This window comes from Microcaecilia unicolor, chromosome 6 (assembly GCF_901765095.1).
Source record: "Microcaecilia unicolor chromosome 6, aMicUni1.1, whole genome shotgun sequence".
Taxonomy (NCBI): domain Eukaryota; kingdom Metazoa; phylum Chordata; class Amphibia; order Gymnophiona; family Siphonopidae; genus Microcaecilia; species Microcaecilia unicolor.
This window is the reverse complement of record NC_044036.1, coordinates 111,386,371-111,405,077: the sequence shown is the minus strand read 5'-3', so window position 1 is coordinate 111,405,077 and position 18,707 is coordinate 111,386,371. Positions and strand designations below refer to the sequence as shown.

The window sequence follows — 18,707 nt, the reverse complement described above, 5'->3', positions numbered from 1 at the left end:
CTCTTTGGGGTCGAGCTGGACAAAATCGTGACCGATCTCGGCACGTCTAAGGGCAAGAAATTACCAGAGGTCAGGGCTCGGGCTAGTACTCGTCCTGGTACCTCCAGAGGACGGTTGCAGGAAGCCCGTCGGTACCGCCCGGGCAAGTCGGGTTCCTCTGCCCCCTCTTCCTTCAAGAGGAATTTCTCCCCCAAGCAGCATTCCTTTCGCAGAGACCGCCGTCCCGGAGGTGCTCCCTCCGGTCCTTCCCCAGGGTCTCGTACCCAATGACGGGGTCTTGGTCCACGCCCCAGTGCAGATTGGAGGACGGCTGTCCTCGTTTCTGGGCGAGTGGACCACAATAACTTCAGACGCGTGGGTGCTGGAAGTCATCAGAGACGGCTACAAACTAGAGTTCTGCCGACCCTTAAAAGACGGGTTTGTACTCTCTCCCTGCAAGTCTCCGGTCAAAGCTGTGGCAGTGCAGCAGACCTTGGACAATCTGATCCGCCTGGGCGCGGTCGTTCCGGTGCCAGAAAGTCAGCTTGGCAAGGGACGTTACTCCATTTACTTTGTGGTACCAAAGAAAGGAGGTTCTGTCCGGCCTATCCTCGACCTCAAAGGGGTCAATCGGGCCTTGAAAGTGCGGCACTTTCGCATGGAGACTCTCCGCTCTGTTATAGCGGCAGTGAAGGCAGGAGAGTTCCTAGCATCCTTGGACATCAAGGAAGCGTACCTGCATATTCCCATCTGGCCTCCTCATCAACGCTTTCTGCGTTTTGCAGTCCTGGGACGACACTTCCAGTTCAGAGCCCTCCCTTTCGGGTTGGCTACTGCTCCGCGGACCTTTTCCAAAGTAATGGTGGTCATCGCGGCCTTCCTACGAAAGGAAGGGGTACAAGTCCATCCTTATCTGGACGACTGGTTGATCCGAGCCCCCTCTTATGCAGAGTGCGGCAAAGCTGTGGACCGGGTAGTTGCTCTTTTGAGCTCCCTGGGATGGATCATCAACTGGGAGAAGAGCCAGCTGCGCCCGACTCAGTCCCTGGAGTACCTGGGAGTTCGATTCGACACCCAAGTGGGCAGAGTGTTCCTGCCAGACAATCGGATTGTCAAACTTCAGGCTCAGGTGGACCAGTTCCTAGTAGCCTCTCCCCTTCGGGCTTGGGACTATGTGCAGCTGTTGGGCTCTATGACGGCCACGATGGAAGTTGTGCCCTGGGCCAGGGCTCATATGAGACCACTTCAACACTCTTTGCTGCAGCGCTGGACTCCGATGTCGGAGGATTATGCTGTGCGCCTTCCCTTGGACCCAGCAGTGCGCAAGGCGCTGAGCTGGTGGATGCAGACAGACAAGTTGTCTGCGAGAATGCCTCTGGTGATCCCAGAGTGGATTGTCGTCACGACGGATGCCTCGTTGTCGGGCTGGGGAGCCCACTGCTTGGGAAGGACAGCGCAGGGGCTCTGGTCTCCTGCAGAGGCAAAGTGGTCTATCAACCTCCTGGAACTCAGAGCCATTCGGTTGGCGCTTTTGGAGTTCATCCCGGTACTGGTGTTGAAGCCTGTACGGGTCCTGTCGGACAATGCCACGGCTGTGGCCTATGTCAACCGCCAGGGAGGTACCAAGAGCGCCCCTCTAGCCAAGGAGGCTATGAATCTTTGCCAGTGGGCGGAAGCGAACCTGGAGCAGCTTTCAGCGGCCCACATTGCCGGAGTCATGAATGTCAAGGCGGACTTTCTCAGTCGCCATACCTTGGAGCCCGGAGAGTGGCAGCTATCTGCTCAGGCGTTCTTGGACATTACGAAGCGCTGGGGCCAGCCGAGCCTAGATCTGATGGCGTCATCGGCCAATTGCCAAGTGCCGCGCTTTTTCAGCAGAGGACGGGACCCTCGATCCCTGGGAGTAGATGCTCTTCTCCAACAGTGGCCGACACAAGAGCTTCTCTATGTGTTCCCGCCCTGGCCCATGTTGGGCAGGGTGCTAGACCGGGTGGCAAAGCATCCCGGCAGGGTAATCCTGGTGGGTCCGGATTGGCCCAGGCGTCCCTGGTATGCGGACTTGATCAGGCTCTCAGTCGACGATCCTCTGCGGCTGCCAGTGGAGCAGGGCCTGTTACATCAGGGTCCCGTGGTGATGGAGGATCCCTCCCCCTTTGGTCTTACTGCCTGGCTATTGAGCGGCAGCGTCTGAGGAAGAAGGGCTTCTCAGACAAGGTCATCGCCACTATGCTGAGAGCGAGGAAGCGCTCTACTTCTACTGCTTACGCCAGGGTTTGGCGTATCTTTGCAGCGTGGTGTGAAGCAGGCTCACTTTCTCCCTTCACTGCTCCAATTTCTTCAGTGTTGGCGTTCCTGCAAGAAGGTCTGGAGAAAGGCCTGTCGCTCAGTTCCCTTAAAGTCTAGGTAGCGGCTCTGGCTTGCTTCAGGGGCCGCCTGAAGGGTGCTTCCCTGGCTTCGCAGCCAGATGTGGTGCGCTTTCTCAAGGGAGTTAATCACCTGCGCCCTCCTCTGCACTCAGTGGTGCCTGCGTGGAATCTCAACCTGGTACTAAGAGCATTGCAGAAGCCACCTTTTGAACCCTTGTCGAGGGCATCTCTGAAAGACCTGACGTTGAAAGCAGTCTTTTTGGTGGCTATCACTTCAGCCAGAAGAGTTTCCGAGCTCCAGGCGCTCTCATGTCGAGAGCCTTTTCTGCAGTTCACTGAGGCAGGAGTGACTATTCGCACAGTGCCTTCCTTCCTGCCCAAGATTGTTTCTCGCTTCCATGTGAATCAGCAGCTCTGTCTCCCTTCCTTTCATAGGGAGGACTACCCAGAGGAGTACTCTGCTCTTAAATATCTGGATGTGAGACGAGTCATCATCAGATACTTGGAAGTGACCAATGATTTCCGGAAATCGGATCATCTGTTTGTCCTGTTTGCAGGTCCTTGTAAGGGTCTACAGGCTGCTACGCCTACAGTGGCAAGATGGGTCAAGGAAGCCATTGCAGCGGCTTATGTGGCCGCGGGGAAGGTGCCGCCTATCCAGCTGAAGGCTCACTCCACGAGAGCTCAGGCGGCCTCGATGGCAGAGGCCGGATCCGTCTCCTTGGAAGAGATATGCAAGGCGGCAACTTGGGCTTCGGCTCATACATTCTCCAAGCATTACCGTTTGACTGTGGCTGCACGGGCGGAGGCCTGGTTTGGAGCTTCAGTGTTGAGGTCAGGGATTTCAATGTCCCGCCCTGGGTGAGTACTGCTTCGGTACATCCCACCAGTCTATGGATTGATCAGCTTGATGATATGGAAGGTAAAATTATGTATAATCATACCTGATAATTTTCTTTCCATTAATCATAGCTGATCAATCCATAGCCCCTCCCAGATATCTGTACTGTTTTTATTCTGGTTGCATTTCAGGTTCAAGTTTAGTCTTCAGTTACTTCAGAAAGACTTCGTGTTCAAGTTTTTTCACTTGGATTCTTCAAGAGTTAAGACGAGTTTGTGTTACAGTGAGCTGCTGCATTCCTCTCCCCTCCGTTTTACGGGGCTGGATTGAGACTTAAAATTCTGCCGGCACTCCCTCCCGCTTCGTGCGGCTGTAGGGCAGCTTTGTACCCCTCCCGCTTCGGCGGTGTTAGGGTCAGTCAGCTCCTCCCGCGGTTGCGGTTGCAGGATAAGCCAGATCCCCCCGCATCGGCGGGGTGGTGTCCCTCCCCCGCTCCGCGGGGATGAGCTGGACGGATTCCCCTCCCCCACTTGTGTGGGGATGAGCTGGGTTAATTCCCCTCCCCCGTTTCGGCGGTGGTGAGCTGGGCAGAGTGTCCCTTCGTGGGTGTAATTCTCTAAGTGCTGAGTCCTGCGGATGGAGCTTTGATATCGACATACTGAGGAGTTTCCGGCAGCACATGACCACATATAGGGAGGCAAAAGTTTGCTCTCTATCTCCACCTGCTGGTAGATGGACACAACCCACCAGTCTATGGATTGATCAGCTATGATTAATGGAAAGAAAATTATCAGGTATGATTATACATAATTTTACCTTATCAAAAGGATTTAAAATGCTCACCAATATTACTGAAACTCTTACACTGCTGCCCAGTTTTGGAATAAGCTACTTAATTTATCTTAATGCTGAAGGAGAGCTGCTACTCTGACAGGAAATGTGTTGCAAATGCATCCTGTACAGTTGCAGGGATTCCCATGAAGTATTCAAATAACTGTACTCTGATCTGCTTGCAGAGGTTACAAACAGAGTACACCTAGCACACAAGACAAGAAAGTAGGAAACTGGTTTACATTCTTCTTGTGAGGATGCACATTCTAATGGTTAGTGAAGCCAATTCCCTTTTACAATTGTATCCTTCCTTTGGAGGGGAGAGGGACTCTTATCAGGAAACTGCTGTATTAGCCTAACAATCTCTGAAATGAAAACAGTGAACCAGGGCCTCAAAGTGCATTTATATAAGAGAATGAGAAGAAAATGGTAAGAGAAATGACACTGTTATCATCAAATGGTTCCTTTTATTGAGTAGCTAGTATTCTTCCGCCAAAACCTAGAGGAATTCTGAATAAATAAGAGGACAAGCATATCTGAATATGTGACTTCATGGCTAACAAGCAGCTGTGGAAAGAACAGAAATTTGTACCTAGCTCTTTGTCCTGATTCCTTCTGTTCTGAATAATCTCCAAAAGTTGTTCTGCTGCTTGGTTCACACTCATATACCGAGGCGGGTCATAAATCTTCTTTCCCCTGAAATTATAGGTTCAAATTGCAGAATTATTTACTTAAATGGATGCAGATCTGCTGTGCTTCATACAGCTTAGAAGAACAGGTTATGCCATCATCTGCAATACAATGTCCAGCCTGGTTTTTACCACATTCTTCTTTCCCAAATATGATGACAAAAGTATTCAACCATAGGAAAAATAAAATCAGACTGTTCAACCTAGATTAAATCTCAATTCCTATGTTTTAAAAGTTCACATGGTTTTCATCAGACTTTACTGGAAGAATTCAGAAATATACCACTGCTATTTTAAAAAGCCATAAATTCTGAGCTAACATATACAGTATAACGTTTTGGCTGAGTTTTAAATTTCCAATGATACTCTGTCACAGCACCCCATACTTACACCTGGAAGAAAAGGATCTCAAGAGGACAGATGTGCAAAACTAGTATGGTCTCAAAAATATTCATTAACTTATGAAACAATTTATTAAAAAGGTGGAAAATGATTTGTTCCTGGGGGAATTCTGTGCATTGCAGATTTTGTGTAGAATTCTTCTCCTGTGCAGAATTTGCACAAGGACCAGGACGTAGCAATGGCAGTACTGGTTTGCACAGTTCCCTGCCCAAACTGATCAGCAAAAGAGAAATACTAGGAGAGCAGCTGCATATTGAGCTACATCTTCTTCTGGCTCCCTATCTGCTGATTTGAACTGCAAAAGACAGTAAACAGCTGTGCAGCTCAAATTCAGTGATCAGACTCTGGGTGGCAGAAAAGAACAAAGCCTAATGTGGAACCACACTCCTGTTCTTGTGGCAATCAGGATGGGGGGGGGGGGGGGGTGGCGGTGGAAGGAGCAAGGGGTATATACTGCACAACAGGATGTGTACTGAGAACGACTACTGGGGGCACACGCTGGGGTGGGGGGAGGGTTTTGAGAGAGTTGGGGATATGTATCTGGGAGAAGTTTGAGATAGAGCTGGGGTTTTGCAGGTTGGGGTAGAGAGGGGAATAAAGAGAAACGCTGGAAATCTTCTGTGTAGGAGGGAATAGGACAAGAGGGGAAAAAACTAGGAGGCAGAAACAGAAACTGGCTCCCCCTGGAGAGGGAGCAGAGAAAGTGGGGGAAGGAAGGGATGGCGCTGAAGCTTGTTGGTGGGGAGGGAGATCATGCCTAGGGAGGAATTCAAGCTGAGTTATAAAGCTGGAGTGTGTCAGGTCTGGGGCAAGGAGAAGGCAAAATATACAGAATTTCAAAGTCACATGCACTGAATTTTCAACATGTTTGTGCACAATTCCTCCAGGAATAAAAATGGTAAAAATTTGATAGCTTTTCACTACATTATGAGAAAAGGAAAGGGGGTTTGGCAAACAGTACACCAATTCTCCTCTTTGATTTTCCCACATTTGAATGTCACTGCACTAGACTGCCCTTCACCTTCCTCTCTTTTGACCTTTATCATTTATTTATTTGATTTACCGCCTTTTTGAAGGAATTCACTCAAGGCGGTGTACAGTAAGAATAGATCAAACATGAGCAGGAGGCAATTAGAGCAGTAAAAATATTCGAACAATACAAAGTATGGCATGGTATACTACTTGCAATGCCAACACAATATGTACTAGAACATTATAATTGGTAGTGAAGGGTAAGGCAAAGTTTTAACATATAGATGAGTAAGAAAGTAGTCTCTCAGAGACGTCCAAATTGGTATAATCGAAACCCGATTTTGGACGTCTCAAACTGAAGTCCGTCGCAAAGATGTCCAAATTTCAAGGGGGCGTATCGGAGGCGGGGTGAAGGCGAGACTTGGGCGTTCCTAAGACTTGGACGTCTTTGATCCATAATGGAAAAAAGCAAAGACGTCCATGACTAAAACTTGGACGTTTTCATCTGGACATATTTTTATTACGAATAAGGCCCAAAAAGGTGCCCGAAATGACCAGATGACCACCGTAGGGAATCGGGGATGACCTCCCCCAGTGGTCACTAACCCCCTCCCACCCTCAAAAAACATCATTAAAAATATAACGTGCCAGCCTCAGATGTCATACTCAGGTCCATGACAGCGCATGTAGGTTCCTGGAGCAGTTTTAGTGGGTACTGCAGTGCACTTCAGACAGGTAGACCCAAGCCCATACCCCCCTACCTGTTACATTTGTGGAGGAAACAGCGAGCCCTCCAAAACCCACCAGAAACCCTCTGTACCCACATATAGGTGTCCTCCTTTACCCGTAAGGACTATGGTAGTGGTGTACAGTTGGGGGTAGTGGGTTTTAGGGGGCTCAGCACACAAGATAAGGGAGGTATGTACCTTGGAGCATTTTATGAAGTCCACTGCAGTGCACCCTAGGGTGCCCAATTGCTGTCCTAGCATGTCAGGGAGACCAGTGCACTAGAAATGCTGGTTTCGAAAATCACCGAATCTCAAGGACATCCAAAATTAGGGACGCCCAAATCTAAGGACGTCCTTGGTATTTTCGAAACGAAAGATTGACGTCCATCTTTTTTTTTAAATATGCTTTTCCCCGCCTCCGGATTTGGATGTTTTACAAAGACGTCCAAATCCCAACTTAGATGTTTCTTTCGAAAATGCCCCTCCATATGACCTATCCAGCCTGCCTATCCATGTCATCTACAATCCCTTCCCCTCTTCTCTAGAGATCTTATGTACCTGTCCCAAGCTTTCTTGAATTCAGTTACAGTTCTTGTCTCCACCACCTCCACAGGGAGGCAGTTCCAAGAATTCACCACCCTTTCCGTAAATAAGTTTTTTCAGGTTATTTCTGAGTCTATTTCTTGGTCATTTTAGTAGCTGCCCTTTGGACAGACTCCATCCTGTTTATATCTTTTTGAAGGTGTGGTCTCCAGAATTGTACAGGTGAATTTGGTATTCAAAACAAGTATTCTATCGATTAAGTCGACTTATATAAGAGAATACTTTTTTGAGGAGCAGTTTTATTAGTTCAGGCTCTAGGAACGCTGTATGAAAATGCCTTACATTTTGGATAGTGATGTTTTTGGCGCCAAAGCGTTTTCATGCAATGTTTCTTGCTGACTATACCTGATTTAGTCAACACAGAGCAGTTTCTAGTTTAGGCACTTGACATACCTTTACTGTTTTAAGCATATCTGACCCCTGAGACAGGTATGCACACTCGCTGAAACATGGCCCATGCGGGTCTTTTGTTTGTGCCACAATAAAGATTTATGTTTGGACACTCATCATGTGGAAGTAAGTGTGTTATCCTCTACTCTTCTGTTTGTTTTGGATTCACGTAGAGGCCATTTCCTGTTTCTTCCTGATTTTGATTTTACCATAGAGGCGGAGCCATGGATAGTCACCCTATCTCCCCCCCACAGCACCACCACCAAAGGATGGGCCTTTATGAGCGCTGACACCTTTTATTCCTAGAAAAAAAAAAGTACTGGCTTTACTGACATGTGATTCACTTCTGATGCAATAAACTGGATTCCAAGTTTTGACCTATGAATTTACTGCTACAAGTTAAACCAATATCAGACAAAGAAGCTGTCCTCTTATAGTAGGAGGAGGCTGAAAGTACAGGAGATCTGATCAAACACTGAACTTTCTCTGTGTTAGTGTCCAGCATTTTTGCTCCTTTGTTCTATCCTAATCTCCTGCTTGACTATTTCATGGAACAAAAACAACCATTGTTTCCATTTCTGCTGCCATCAAATGACAACAAGAAAGCTGGAGAGTAATTATTCAGCATGAGCCGACTATAAAATCAGATATTGCTAGATTCAGAGATAATCTGCACAGGGGATTAATTAGCCAACATATTAACATTTCAATTAGAATTCTGCAAACTGTGATTGGCAGAGGTAATAATTAACTAAACAACTAATCACGTGACGTGGACTTATACAAAATCTCAAAACAACAAATTCCACACAATCAAAATGGCTCAGTGTTCAGGGGAAAAGCCTCAAAGAGCTCCGAGACCAGAACTTGGTCACACAATCAAAAGGTTCTGGTCTCGGAGCTCTTTGAGGCTTTTCCCCTGAACACTGAGCCATTTTGATTGTGTGGAATTTGTTGTTTGTTTAGAGGTAATAATTATCCAGGTAACGGGGCATCTACCAGTAGTTTAAGCTTCTCACTGTGCACTTTTTTTTTACAGTAGTTTATTATGTACTATATTTTTGCTTTGTGCTAATTAAATATCAAAGTTTCAGTTCAATCTTAAGTGTATATCCCTCTTGTGCTGTACAAGAATTGTGTGTTCTCTAACATCCTGTTGGCTTTTCAGAATTTGTGGCCAATATAAGGATCACTACACTGGGTCAGACAAACATCCATCTAGCCCAGTATCCTGTTTCTAATAGCAGCCAATCCAGGGCACAGCTATTTGACAGAATCTCCAAAAGTATTATCATTCTTTGTTTCTTATCCCCAGGAATAGGCAGCATCTTTCCTCAAACCTACCGTAATAAAAAAAAAAAAACATAAAATCAACTATGGGTGGATAATATTGGCATTGCTGCAGTAGTGCCTATATATATTTTGTAATGGTGAAGGGATAAAAGAAAAATGGGTGGTGACGGGGGAGATATATACTCGATAAGAAGATAATTTAATTATTTTGCAATGGGAGTCATAAAGACTTAAGAAATTAAAATTAATGAAATTTTGATGTAATTAAATTAATTAGCAAAAAGGGATAAACAAAATAAAGGATTACTGGGAAGAGATGTTGAGGTTTAGTAAGGATTCAAATTAGAGCAGAAAGAATAGTGACTTCAAATGGTATGCAGTTTTTTTTTTTTAAGGTTGGGGGTGAAGCAAAAGAGAACGAGAACATCAGGAAAAGTGGTGGGCTCTGGGCTGAGAAATGATGGGTGGCAAGGAGGAAAGCTAGTTGAGGGACTGTACATTTGTCTTTTAGATTGTAAGCTCTTTGAGCAGGGACTGTCCTTCTATGTTAAATTGTACAGCGCTGCGTAACCCTAGTAGCGCTTTAGAAATGTTAAATAGTAGCAGTAGTAGTAGTAGTGAAGCAAGAAATTTCATCCCACCCAAAATTTAGAAGAGTGAGAGTTGGGATTGGGATCTTGGGTAATTTTGTAGCTGGGATAGCGATGTCTAGGGATATTAAAAGGGGTAGTTTGAGGCACAGCTGCGGTAATTTAAATCAGAATTTTTCCAGCAGCCTTCATTTAAGGACAATGAATTTACTGGCTATATGGATTTTATGGTTTAATCTGCTTGTGTGCGAAACCGCCAGAAGCAGAAGTGAGGCCTTGACATCACCGTAGGTCTCACTTTACAAATTGGTTCATGGCGTATTAATACATTTGAAGGAATAAATATGCACAGCTAGGTTGGCACCGATTAGCTTTATAAAAGGTAATAAGAAAAGTGAAGGTTGCATTGAAATATTGATAATAACATTTTTATTTGTGTTGGTTGTGAATTTTTGATTGGTTAATAAAGCTGCGGCCAAAATTATTTTTCCAATTTATAAGGTTGTCATAGTAGTCTTTGTTCATGTGTGAGTCAGGAACGGATACAATGCAAGTGCCAATATTATGGTTTATGGACTTTTACCTCCAGAAATGAGTCAGATTTATAATCCTTGGAACCTGAAAGTGTGTTCTTGTGCCAGCCAGTAGGTGTTGCTATTGCACCCTTACGGGGTCTTTTACTAAAGATTAGCTCCAGTTATCTGCAGCAGGGCCCATTTTATTCCTATGGGCCCTGCTGCAGATAACTGGAGCTAAGCTTTAAAGCCCCCTTTACAGAGGCTTCCTTCCCAAAGGGGCTGTAAATGCTGCCTCTGCAGCTTTCCCAGTCCTGGTATAAAGAGCAAATTACATTCCAAAAAATAAAATGCACTATTTCAGTTTTGTCTTAACATTAAGCCTGCACAACAGCAGCCTAAACATTTCTAAATGTTTGCTGGCATAGATGCAGATGTGTTCTGCAGCTCCAAAATAAACAAACCTCATTCATCTCATCTGACACTTTCAACATGAACCAAAACCAAAGGAAAACAGTAAAATTTCAAAGTAACCAAAATGAATTTCTTTTCACTGCTTTCATATTTGGCAAACACTAGCTAAAATAAGTCTTCCTTAAAACTGATCAAAAATACAGTACAAATTCAGAAATATGACAAAATAATTAAAAAAAATTCAACAGTATTAAAGTATCATAGTAACACTGATGCAATTTCTGGTTGTTGGAATTCATTTCTTTGTATTTACACCTGCCATTGACATTTTCTGCTACTTAATGGCAGACAGTACACATGGATTTGTTATCCTACTTTTTTAAAATAGTAAACAACACTTTAAATAATAGCAATAAAACGTAGATAAAAGACCATGAGGGGCATAATCGAACGCGAACGCCCATGTATAAAAACGTCCATCTCCGGAGACGGCTCCGCGAAGAGGCGGAGCGAACCGTAAAATTGAAACGAGATGGCCGTCCATCTTCGGTTTCGATTATACGGTTCGGCCCGCTGAAATTCCATCATTTGTGTCGACTCTAGAGATAGACGACACAAATGGTGAGATCGCTGGACCTAGAGATGGCCGTCCGCGGTTTTCAGCGATAATCGAAACCGCTGCCGGCCATCTCAAAAACGGACCTAATCCAAGCCATTTGGTCGTGGGAGGGGCCAGCATTCGTAGTGCACTGGTCCCCCTGAGATGCCTCTATGCCAGCCTCAAATATCATACCTAGCTCTGACCGCAGTATGCAGGTCCCCGGAGCAATTTTAGTTTAGTTGGTGCTGTGCGGGACCCATGCAGAGAGCAAAAATCGGAAGAAATAAAAAACATGCAAGTGCAGTCAGGGACGTCCAAATTAAAACAATAGTAATAGTGGGATTTGAACCAGCCACCTTCTGATTACAAGACCTGTGCTCTAACCACTGCACCACTTATTCAGCTGCCTAGACCTCCTTCCCTTTCCATTAAGTCCCTCCAAGTTTCTGTCAGCCAATCACAGCTCGTTTAGCTTAGAACTGAGAACACCAGAACCCCACAGCTGAAAATAAGAACTGTAAAAGGCCTGTCCTTTGGGTTATACCTTTTCTCATGATAGAGTTAATAAGCATGGCAGGAGAGTAGCGTTTTTTCATTCTTTCAGTGTCACTGTCTCCTCTTGGTCTTTCAAACCTTTCAGCTACTCTGAGGTCTGTGTTCTTTGCTTGAAACTTGGCATCCTCATTATTGCCCTTTTCTATCATTGTCCTCCTCCTCTTCCCATTACCTCATAAGAACATAAGAATAGCCATACTGGGTCAGACCAATGGTCTATCTAGCCCAGTATCCAACAGCTGCCAATTCAGGTCACAAGAACCTGGCAGAAATCCAAATAGTAGCAACAGCCATGAATGCTACCAATTCCAGGCAAGCAGTGGCTTCCCCATGACTATTTCAATAGCAGACTATGAACTTTTCCTCTAGGAATTTGTCCAAACCTATTTTAAACCCAGATATGCTAACCACTGTTACCATATCCTCTGGCAATAAGCTCCAGAGCTTAACTATTCACTGAATGAAAAAATATTTCCTCTATGTAACTTCATTGAGTTACCAGTCCCCCTAGTCTTTGTACTTTTTGAAAGGGAGAAAAAAAACCCCGATTCATTTTTACCCGTTCTACACCACTCAGGATTTTGTAGACCTCAATCATATCTCCCCTCAGCCATCTCTCCAAGCTGAACAGTCCTATCCTCTTTAATCATTCCTCAAATTAGAGGAGTTCCTTTATCATTTTGGTTGCTCTTCTTTGAACCTTTACTAATTCTATATTTTTTTTTGAGATACGGCAACCAGAACTGAATGCAATACTCAAGGTGAGGTCGCACCATGGAATGATACAGAGGCATTATAGTATCCTTGGTCTTATTTACCATCCCTTTCTTAACAATTCCTAACATCCTGTTTGAAATTTTGACCGCCGCTGCATACTAAGCAGAAGATTTCAGCATATTGTCTACAATGACACCTAGATCTTTTCCTTGGGGTTGACTCTGAAGGTGGACTCTAGCATCAGGTAACTATGATTTGGATTACATTTCCCTATGTGCATCACTTTGCATTTGTACACATTAAACTTCACCTCCCTCTTGGATGCCCAGTCTTCTAATTTCTTAAGATCTTCCTATCATTTTTCACAGTAACAACTTTGAATAGTTGTGCCATCTGCAAATTTAATCACTTCACTTGTCGTTCCGATTTCCAGATCATATATAAATATGTTAAATAGCACCGGTCCCAGTACAGATCCATGTGACACTCCATTATTCACCCTCCTCCATTGAGAAAAATGGCCATTTAACCTCTGTTTTCTATCCAATAACCCAATTCCTAATCCTCAACAGAACATTACCTCCTATCCCATGAGTCTAATTTTCTCAAGAGTCTCTCATGAGAAACTTTGTCAAAAGCTTTCTGAAAATCTAAATACACTACATCAACCAGCTCACCTTTATCGACATGTTTAATCACATCTTGCCAGAAACAAAATAAATTGGTGAGGCAAGACTTTCCTTGGCTGAATCCATGCTGACTCTTTCCTATTAAACCACGTTTATTTACGTGTTCTACAATTTTATTCATTATAATAGTTTCCACTATTTTACCCGGCACTGATGGCAGGCTTACCAGTCTGTACTTTCCTGGATCACCCCTGGAACCCTTTTTAAAAATCAGCGTTAAGTTGGCCACCCTCCATCTTTAAGTACTATGGATAATTTTAATAACAAATTACAGATCACTAACAGCAGACAAGCAATTTCAGGTCTAAGTTCTTTCAGTACCCCAGGGGGGAAAACCATCCAGTTCAGGTTATCTACTATTCTTTAATTTGTCAATTTGGCTCAGTACATCTTCCAGGTTCACCAAGATTTTTTTCAGTTCCTCTCTTGAGGACCTCTCTCTTTTAATAGCTGACCTTTATATCTCCTGTTATCACCTTATCCTGGAAGATTTCAATCATTCATCCACTACTCACTGTATTGCGTTTGTTACACTGCCATCCAAACTTGGCTTTTTTCAGCACATCTGTTCCTTTACCATGTTCTTAATCATACCTTGGAACTGGTCTTCCCATCTACATATGGACCTCTTACTCTTTTTTTCTCCTAGTCAGACCACTATCTGATCACTGTCTCCCTTTCCTGCCTCTCTCCTGTTCCTCCCCACAGGACAGCATAATATTTTAAGAGATGGTTTGCTAATCTTGGGCAGATCGGCAAGCTGCAAATCACTACCCCCCTTCCTTTAGAGTCCTCCTTGGATCACCAGGTTGCTAACTTCTTTGCAGCACTTAAGAGCATAAGAATAGCCATACTGGGTCAGACCAATGGTCCATCTAGCCCAGTATCCTGCTTCCAACAATGGCCAATCCAGGTCACAAGTACTGGGCAGAAGCCCAAATAGTAGCACCATTCTATGTTACCAATCCCAGAGCAAGCAACGGTTTCCTTCATGTCCACCTCAATAACAGACTATGGACTCTTCCTCTAGGAACTTGCCCAAATCTTTTTTTAAGTCCAGATACGCTAACTGCTGTTAATTGGCCCCTGCCAAGAAATTCACACTGTTTTACCTAAACTTCATGCAGACTTGTATCTTCTGAGCACCAGGTTAGGCATTTAGAACAGCTTTGGCATATGTCACCTTCCCCTCACTCTCTTTAAACTTAAATACCAGAAATATCATAGCAAGGTTAGAAAAGCCTAACAGACCCATTTTACTGGCATTACCTTTGCTTCTTCAAACAAACATAAGCACTTTTCCAGAAACTTAACCTTACATCCCTCCATGTCTGCTCTCTCCCCTTCCCTCCCTCCCCCCCCCCCCCCAGTCTCCTGATGACCTGGCCAAGGCCTAGCAATCTAAAATTGTCTTCCTTCACCTCTTGCTGTATCAACTTAGCTATTTTTTCTTCCTCCCTTATTGGCTCCGATTCCCCTACCACCTCCCCCTTCCAGTGTCCAACTAGGCAAATTCTATCCTCCTACTCTTAAATGAGTAAGCTCTACATCCTTCTTCCTCTCTGGACCTTTGGCCTCCCTCTTTAATCCTGGAGTTAGCCCCTTTGCTCTTGTCTAATTTCCTTGCAAAGGCAGTCTATCACAGGGTTATATCTCCCAATCAAGGAACCGTGCTGTTACCCAGTACTTAAGAAACCTGATCTGACCTCACTAATCCCTACAGTTTTTGTTCTATTTCCAATCTACTTTTTCTCTACAAATGCCTAGAAAAAAAGGTTCTTGATCAACTTACACTTTTCCTGGACAAGTTCATGGCCCTCCATCCCAGATAAGAAGGAATTCATTCAAGTCACAGCACTGAAATCCCTTCCTACCGCTATGCTCAACCAATACAACTTAGCTATCCTTGTTGCCCTAGAACTCTTGTCTGCTTGTGATCTGGCTGATCGCTCTTCTCTTGCTCTGTCATCTGTGCAGCTTTGGTTTTCTTCCTATCTCAGCTTAAGTCTCCATATCACTGCTGGAGACTCTCAAATTCCTCACTTTGTACCTCCATTCTCCCTTCTGCCTCCTCCAATTGCTACCCTAGTTCATTAGGGTTAGCATGCTGATCATGCACCTCCATCTTAATACTGGCAAATCTTCTTTCTAAGCTCTTCAAACCACCAGTGCAACTCTCCATACCCCAGCATCTGACCATCTCCTGGCTGACCCGATGGTGCCCCTTCTCATACGCTGCCACCACATGGTATCTCCTCCTGTGAACCAACTCCCATCTTGGGATTCTTGCACCCCACATGATCCGCTGCTGTATAACCAAACATTTTAAGGTCTAGTACTTTCTGTTCTATAGTCATTCAGAAGTGTGGTTACAATGCCCCAAATACATACAAGGAATACCAAAAACAGCCATGAAGATCGAAGTTGTCCAATAAAGTACACCCTTGGCCCTGTCATTTTTTTTTGTTACATTTGTACCCCGTGCTTTCCCACTCATGGCAGGCTCAATGCGGCTTACATGGGGCAATGGAGAGTTAAGTGACTTGCCCAGAGTCACAAGGAGCTGCCTGTGCCTGAGGTGGGAACTGAACTCAGTTCCTCAGGACCAAAGTCCACCACCCTAACCATTATATACCAACCCCTCGCTCACTAAATACCCTCCACATTCTGATAGGACCCCCTTTATACCTATCTCTAGTTAGTGGTTAGTTGGCTCCATGATAGTTGTCTCTCTTAATTCCACCAACTGTGAGGCCATGCACGTTCCCACTCCCTTATCCCACCTCCGCCTCCCCCCCCCCCCCCCCCCCCCCCGGTAAAGGATTCTATTCTACCCTTTCAGAATTTGGTCCTGGTATTCCCATGTCAATCAAGTTTTTAGGATATTTATATTAATAAATATGCATGAGATAAATGTGTATACATTTTATAAGGGACTCGAGTGTGTCCAGGGCTATACATACTTACAAAGTAGACATACAGACACACAGAGGATAAATTCTAGAAAGGGGCAGCTATCTTTAGGTGCCAAGAATGTGCCTATCTGGTGTCTAGTCTATAAAGAAAAGCAGGCGTAAATGCTCATGCCTAGGACATGTGTAAATCATAGTATTCTATATTTTATGCATGTGAGTCCCACCCGTGCTCCCCTCATGTGAATGCCCACTTGCAAATATGCCATTTAAGACTGCTGCCTTCTTACAAAATAGTGTGTAGCTGGAGTATGGTCATTTACATGTATGTGTGCCCACATATGTGTGCAATAGACTGGAATTCCTGCATTTATATATTCTTGCCAGCAAAATCTAGGCAGCTCCTTATAGAATTATCCACTTTGAGCCTGCAAAACTGTGGGAAAAATGTGGGGTATAAATGTACAATAAATAAATAGATCCTTTTATGCGATACATGCATAGGTATTCCCGGGGCTGGAGAATAGGCAGAATGATGGTGGGATCAGCATTTATGTACGTATTTTATAAAATATAGGCAAATGTGCCTGTTCTTAACAGCACACACATGCACACACTTAAACCTGTCTTGGATCAGATGTCAATGAGCGCACCTAATTTCCCTGGGATAATTTTATAAATTCATGTAGGTGCTAGCAGTGTAGCCATGGTAGGCGTTGGGGGGCCTAGGCCTCCCCAATTTGGGTTTGGGCCCCCCAAAGTCTGTTGGTTTGGCTGGCGGGTGTCCCCAAGCCCCACCAGCAGAAGCTTTCCTGGGGTGATATTCACCACCACGCTGCCCTACTTCCCCTTCCCTTGCGTGCATGCTTGGTTTTAATGAAATTGAGCATGCGCGAGTTTTGCACATGCTCAATTTCACTAAAACTGAGATTGCATACCAAATATCGCCACAGGAAGGCTTTTGTGGTGGGGCTTGGGGACCTCCGTCAGGCCAGGTATGTGGGGTTGTGGTGGGGGAGGGAGAAGCAAAATGTGCCTCCGCACTTTGGGCTCAGGCCCCCTCCCCACATTGAGATCTGACTACACCTCTGGTAAGCACATATCTTTTCTTCATAAAACAAATCATAGCTTACACATCTGTGCACCTCAAAAGCCCTTTTTCAAGGGTAATTTTATACAAAGTTGCCTAGCTTGAGAGGGCAAAAGGCTGCCTATCTGCAAGCTCTTTTATAAAGATACATATGGACCTATATAAGTATCAGCATAGATCCTGTAGAAATCTCAAGTAAAATGCATCCATGTACATTTATACCTGCTCAGAGGCAGGTTTAAATGTATGCATGCACAGGATGTATGATCACATATTTTATAAAATGTGTCCATGCTTCATCCAGATCAAGCTACACCAAATGCGCAGAGTAATTTATAAGAGGTAAAAATGTGTGCAAATGAATTTATACAATTTTATATAATTATTTCCATGGGGAATATCCCGAAATCCACACTAGCTATGGGATCAGTGAAACGTGTTTTGGAAGCTCTACGTTAGTGTTGTCTTGATTTGCAGAGTCAGAATAAGAACAAGGTTTTGTTTTCATCTGGGCTCCAGTATTAACAAGATTACATACAGCATGCAGCAGAGTATTAAAATTGAAATAGGGAAAGGGGAGAGGTAGGGGAATTGAAAGTCACACAGACTATGGTTCTTACATAATCATACACATGGAATCAGAATGTGTGTTTGGAGAAAGACTCACTTCATCAGGTTTTCCAAAGACTGTTCTTTTATTTTAATGTCTGTGGGAAAAGAAAACAAGATGAACACTAGTCTGAAAATGTTTAGATACACCAGTACCAGGTTGGAACACTGTATAAACATAGCACAAGAATCTAGCCCTAAGGGCTGAATAGCATTTCAACAGGTTGAAACAAACTCTGAACTATATTTATAGAAGGGATCCCATAACTACAAGCCAGGTCACAGCATTATATTCACATTAACACTGCTGCATTTAAAGGCTCCTAGTCTCTTGCACAATTTTTTTAAAAATTTGTTTTTAAATTGGCAAATAAAAAAATCAACCTAAAAAAAAAAATCCAAAGATAAAGAATAATGGGAAAAGATGGCAGATAAAGACCACATGGCTCATCAACTCTTGCCAATCCATACTATCTACTCTTCCTTCCTCTTTCTTACAGATCTTACGTGTTTGTCACACGCTTTCTTGAATTCAGATTAGAGAATGATGCAGGGACAAAATCTGTCTCCGTCCTGTCAGCTCTGTCGTCATCCCGTCCCCGCAAGCTCTGTTAGATTCCATCTGTACAAGTCTCCTTCTAATTTTATATTGAAATCATTTTATTAAAGTATAAAAATAAAGAATATTCTGTACAACTGTCGTTTTATAAATTACAAATAATACAGAACAATGGTCAACAAAATCCCTGTCTCCCCTAACAAATATCCTCTCTACTATCAGGAAAACTGAACAAGCCAGGAAGTTGCATCAGAACGCAGGATCTGGCAGACAAAAGGTCCTGGATCAAGCCTGTGAGGAACGTTGTCAGCTCAGCTGGCCTGGCTGCATAAGGTAGAGCTACTGCGGGAGGGAGGGGGGAA

General features: G+C 44.3%; 1 protein-coding gene across 2 annotated transcripts in view; it reads right to left on the bottom strand.

The window, feature by feature from the left end:
* DPH5 (diphthamide biosynthesis 5) overlaps positions 1–18,707 on the bottom strand; it is a 91,182-nt gene that overhangs the window by 4,766 nt on the left and 67,709 nt on the right. For both annotated transcript variants that reach the window (XM_030207105.1, XM_030207104.1), the window contains exons 5-6: positions 17,845–17,884; positions 4,610–4,713 (exon numbers count right to left, since the gene is read on the bottom strand). In XM_030207105.1, the coding sequence (XP_030062965.1) occupies positions 4,610–4,713; positions 17,845–17,884 (144 nt within the window). The remainder of the gene's footprint in view (positions 1–4,609; positions 4,714–17,844; positions 17,885–18,707) is intronic.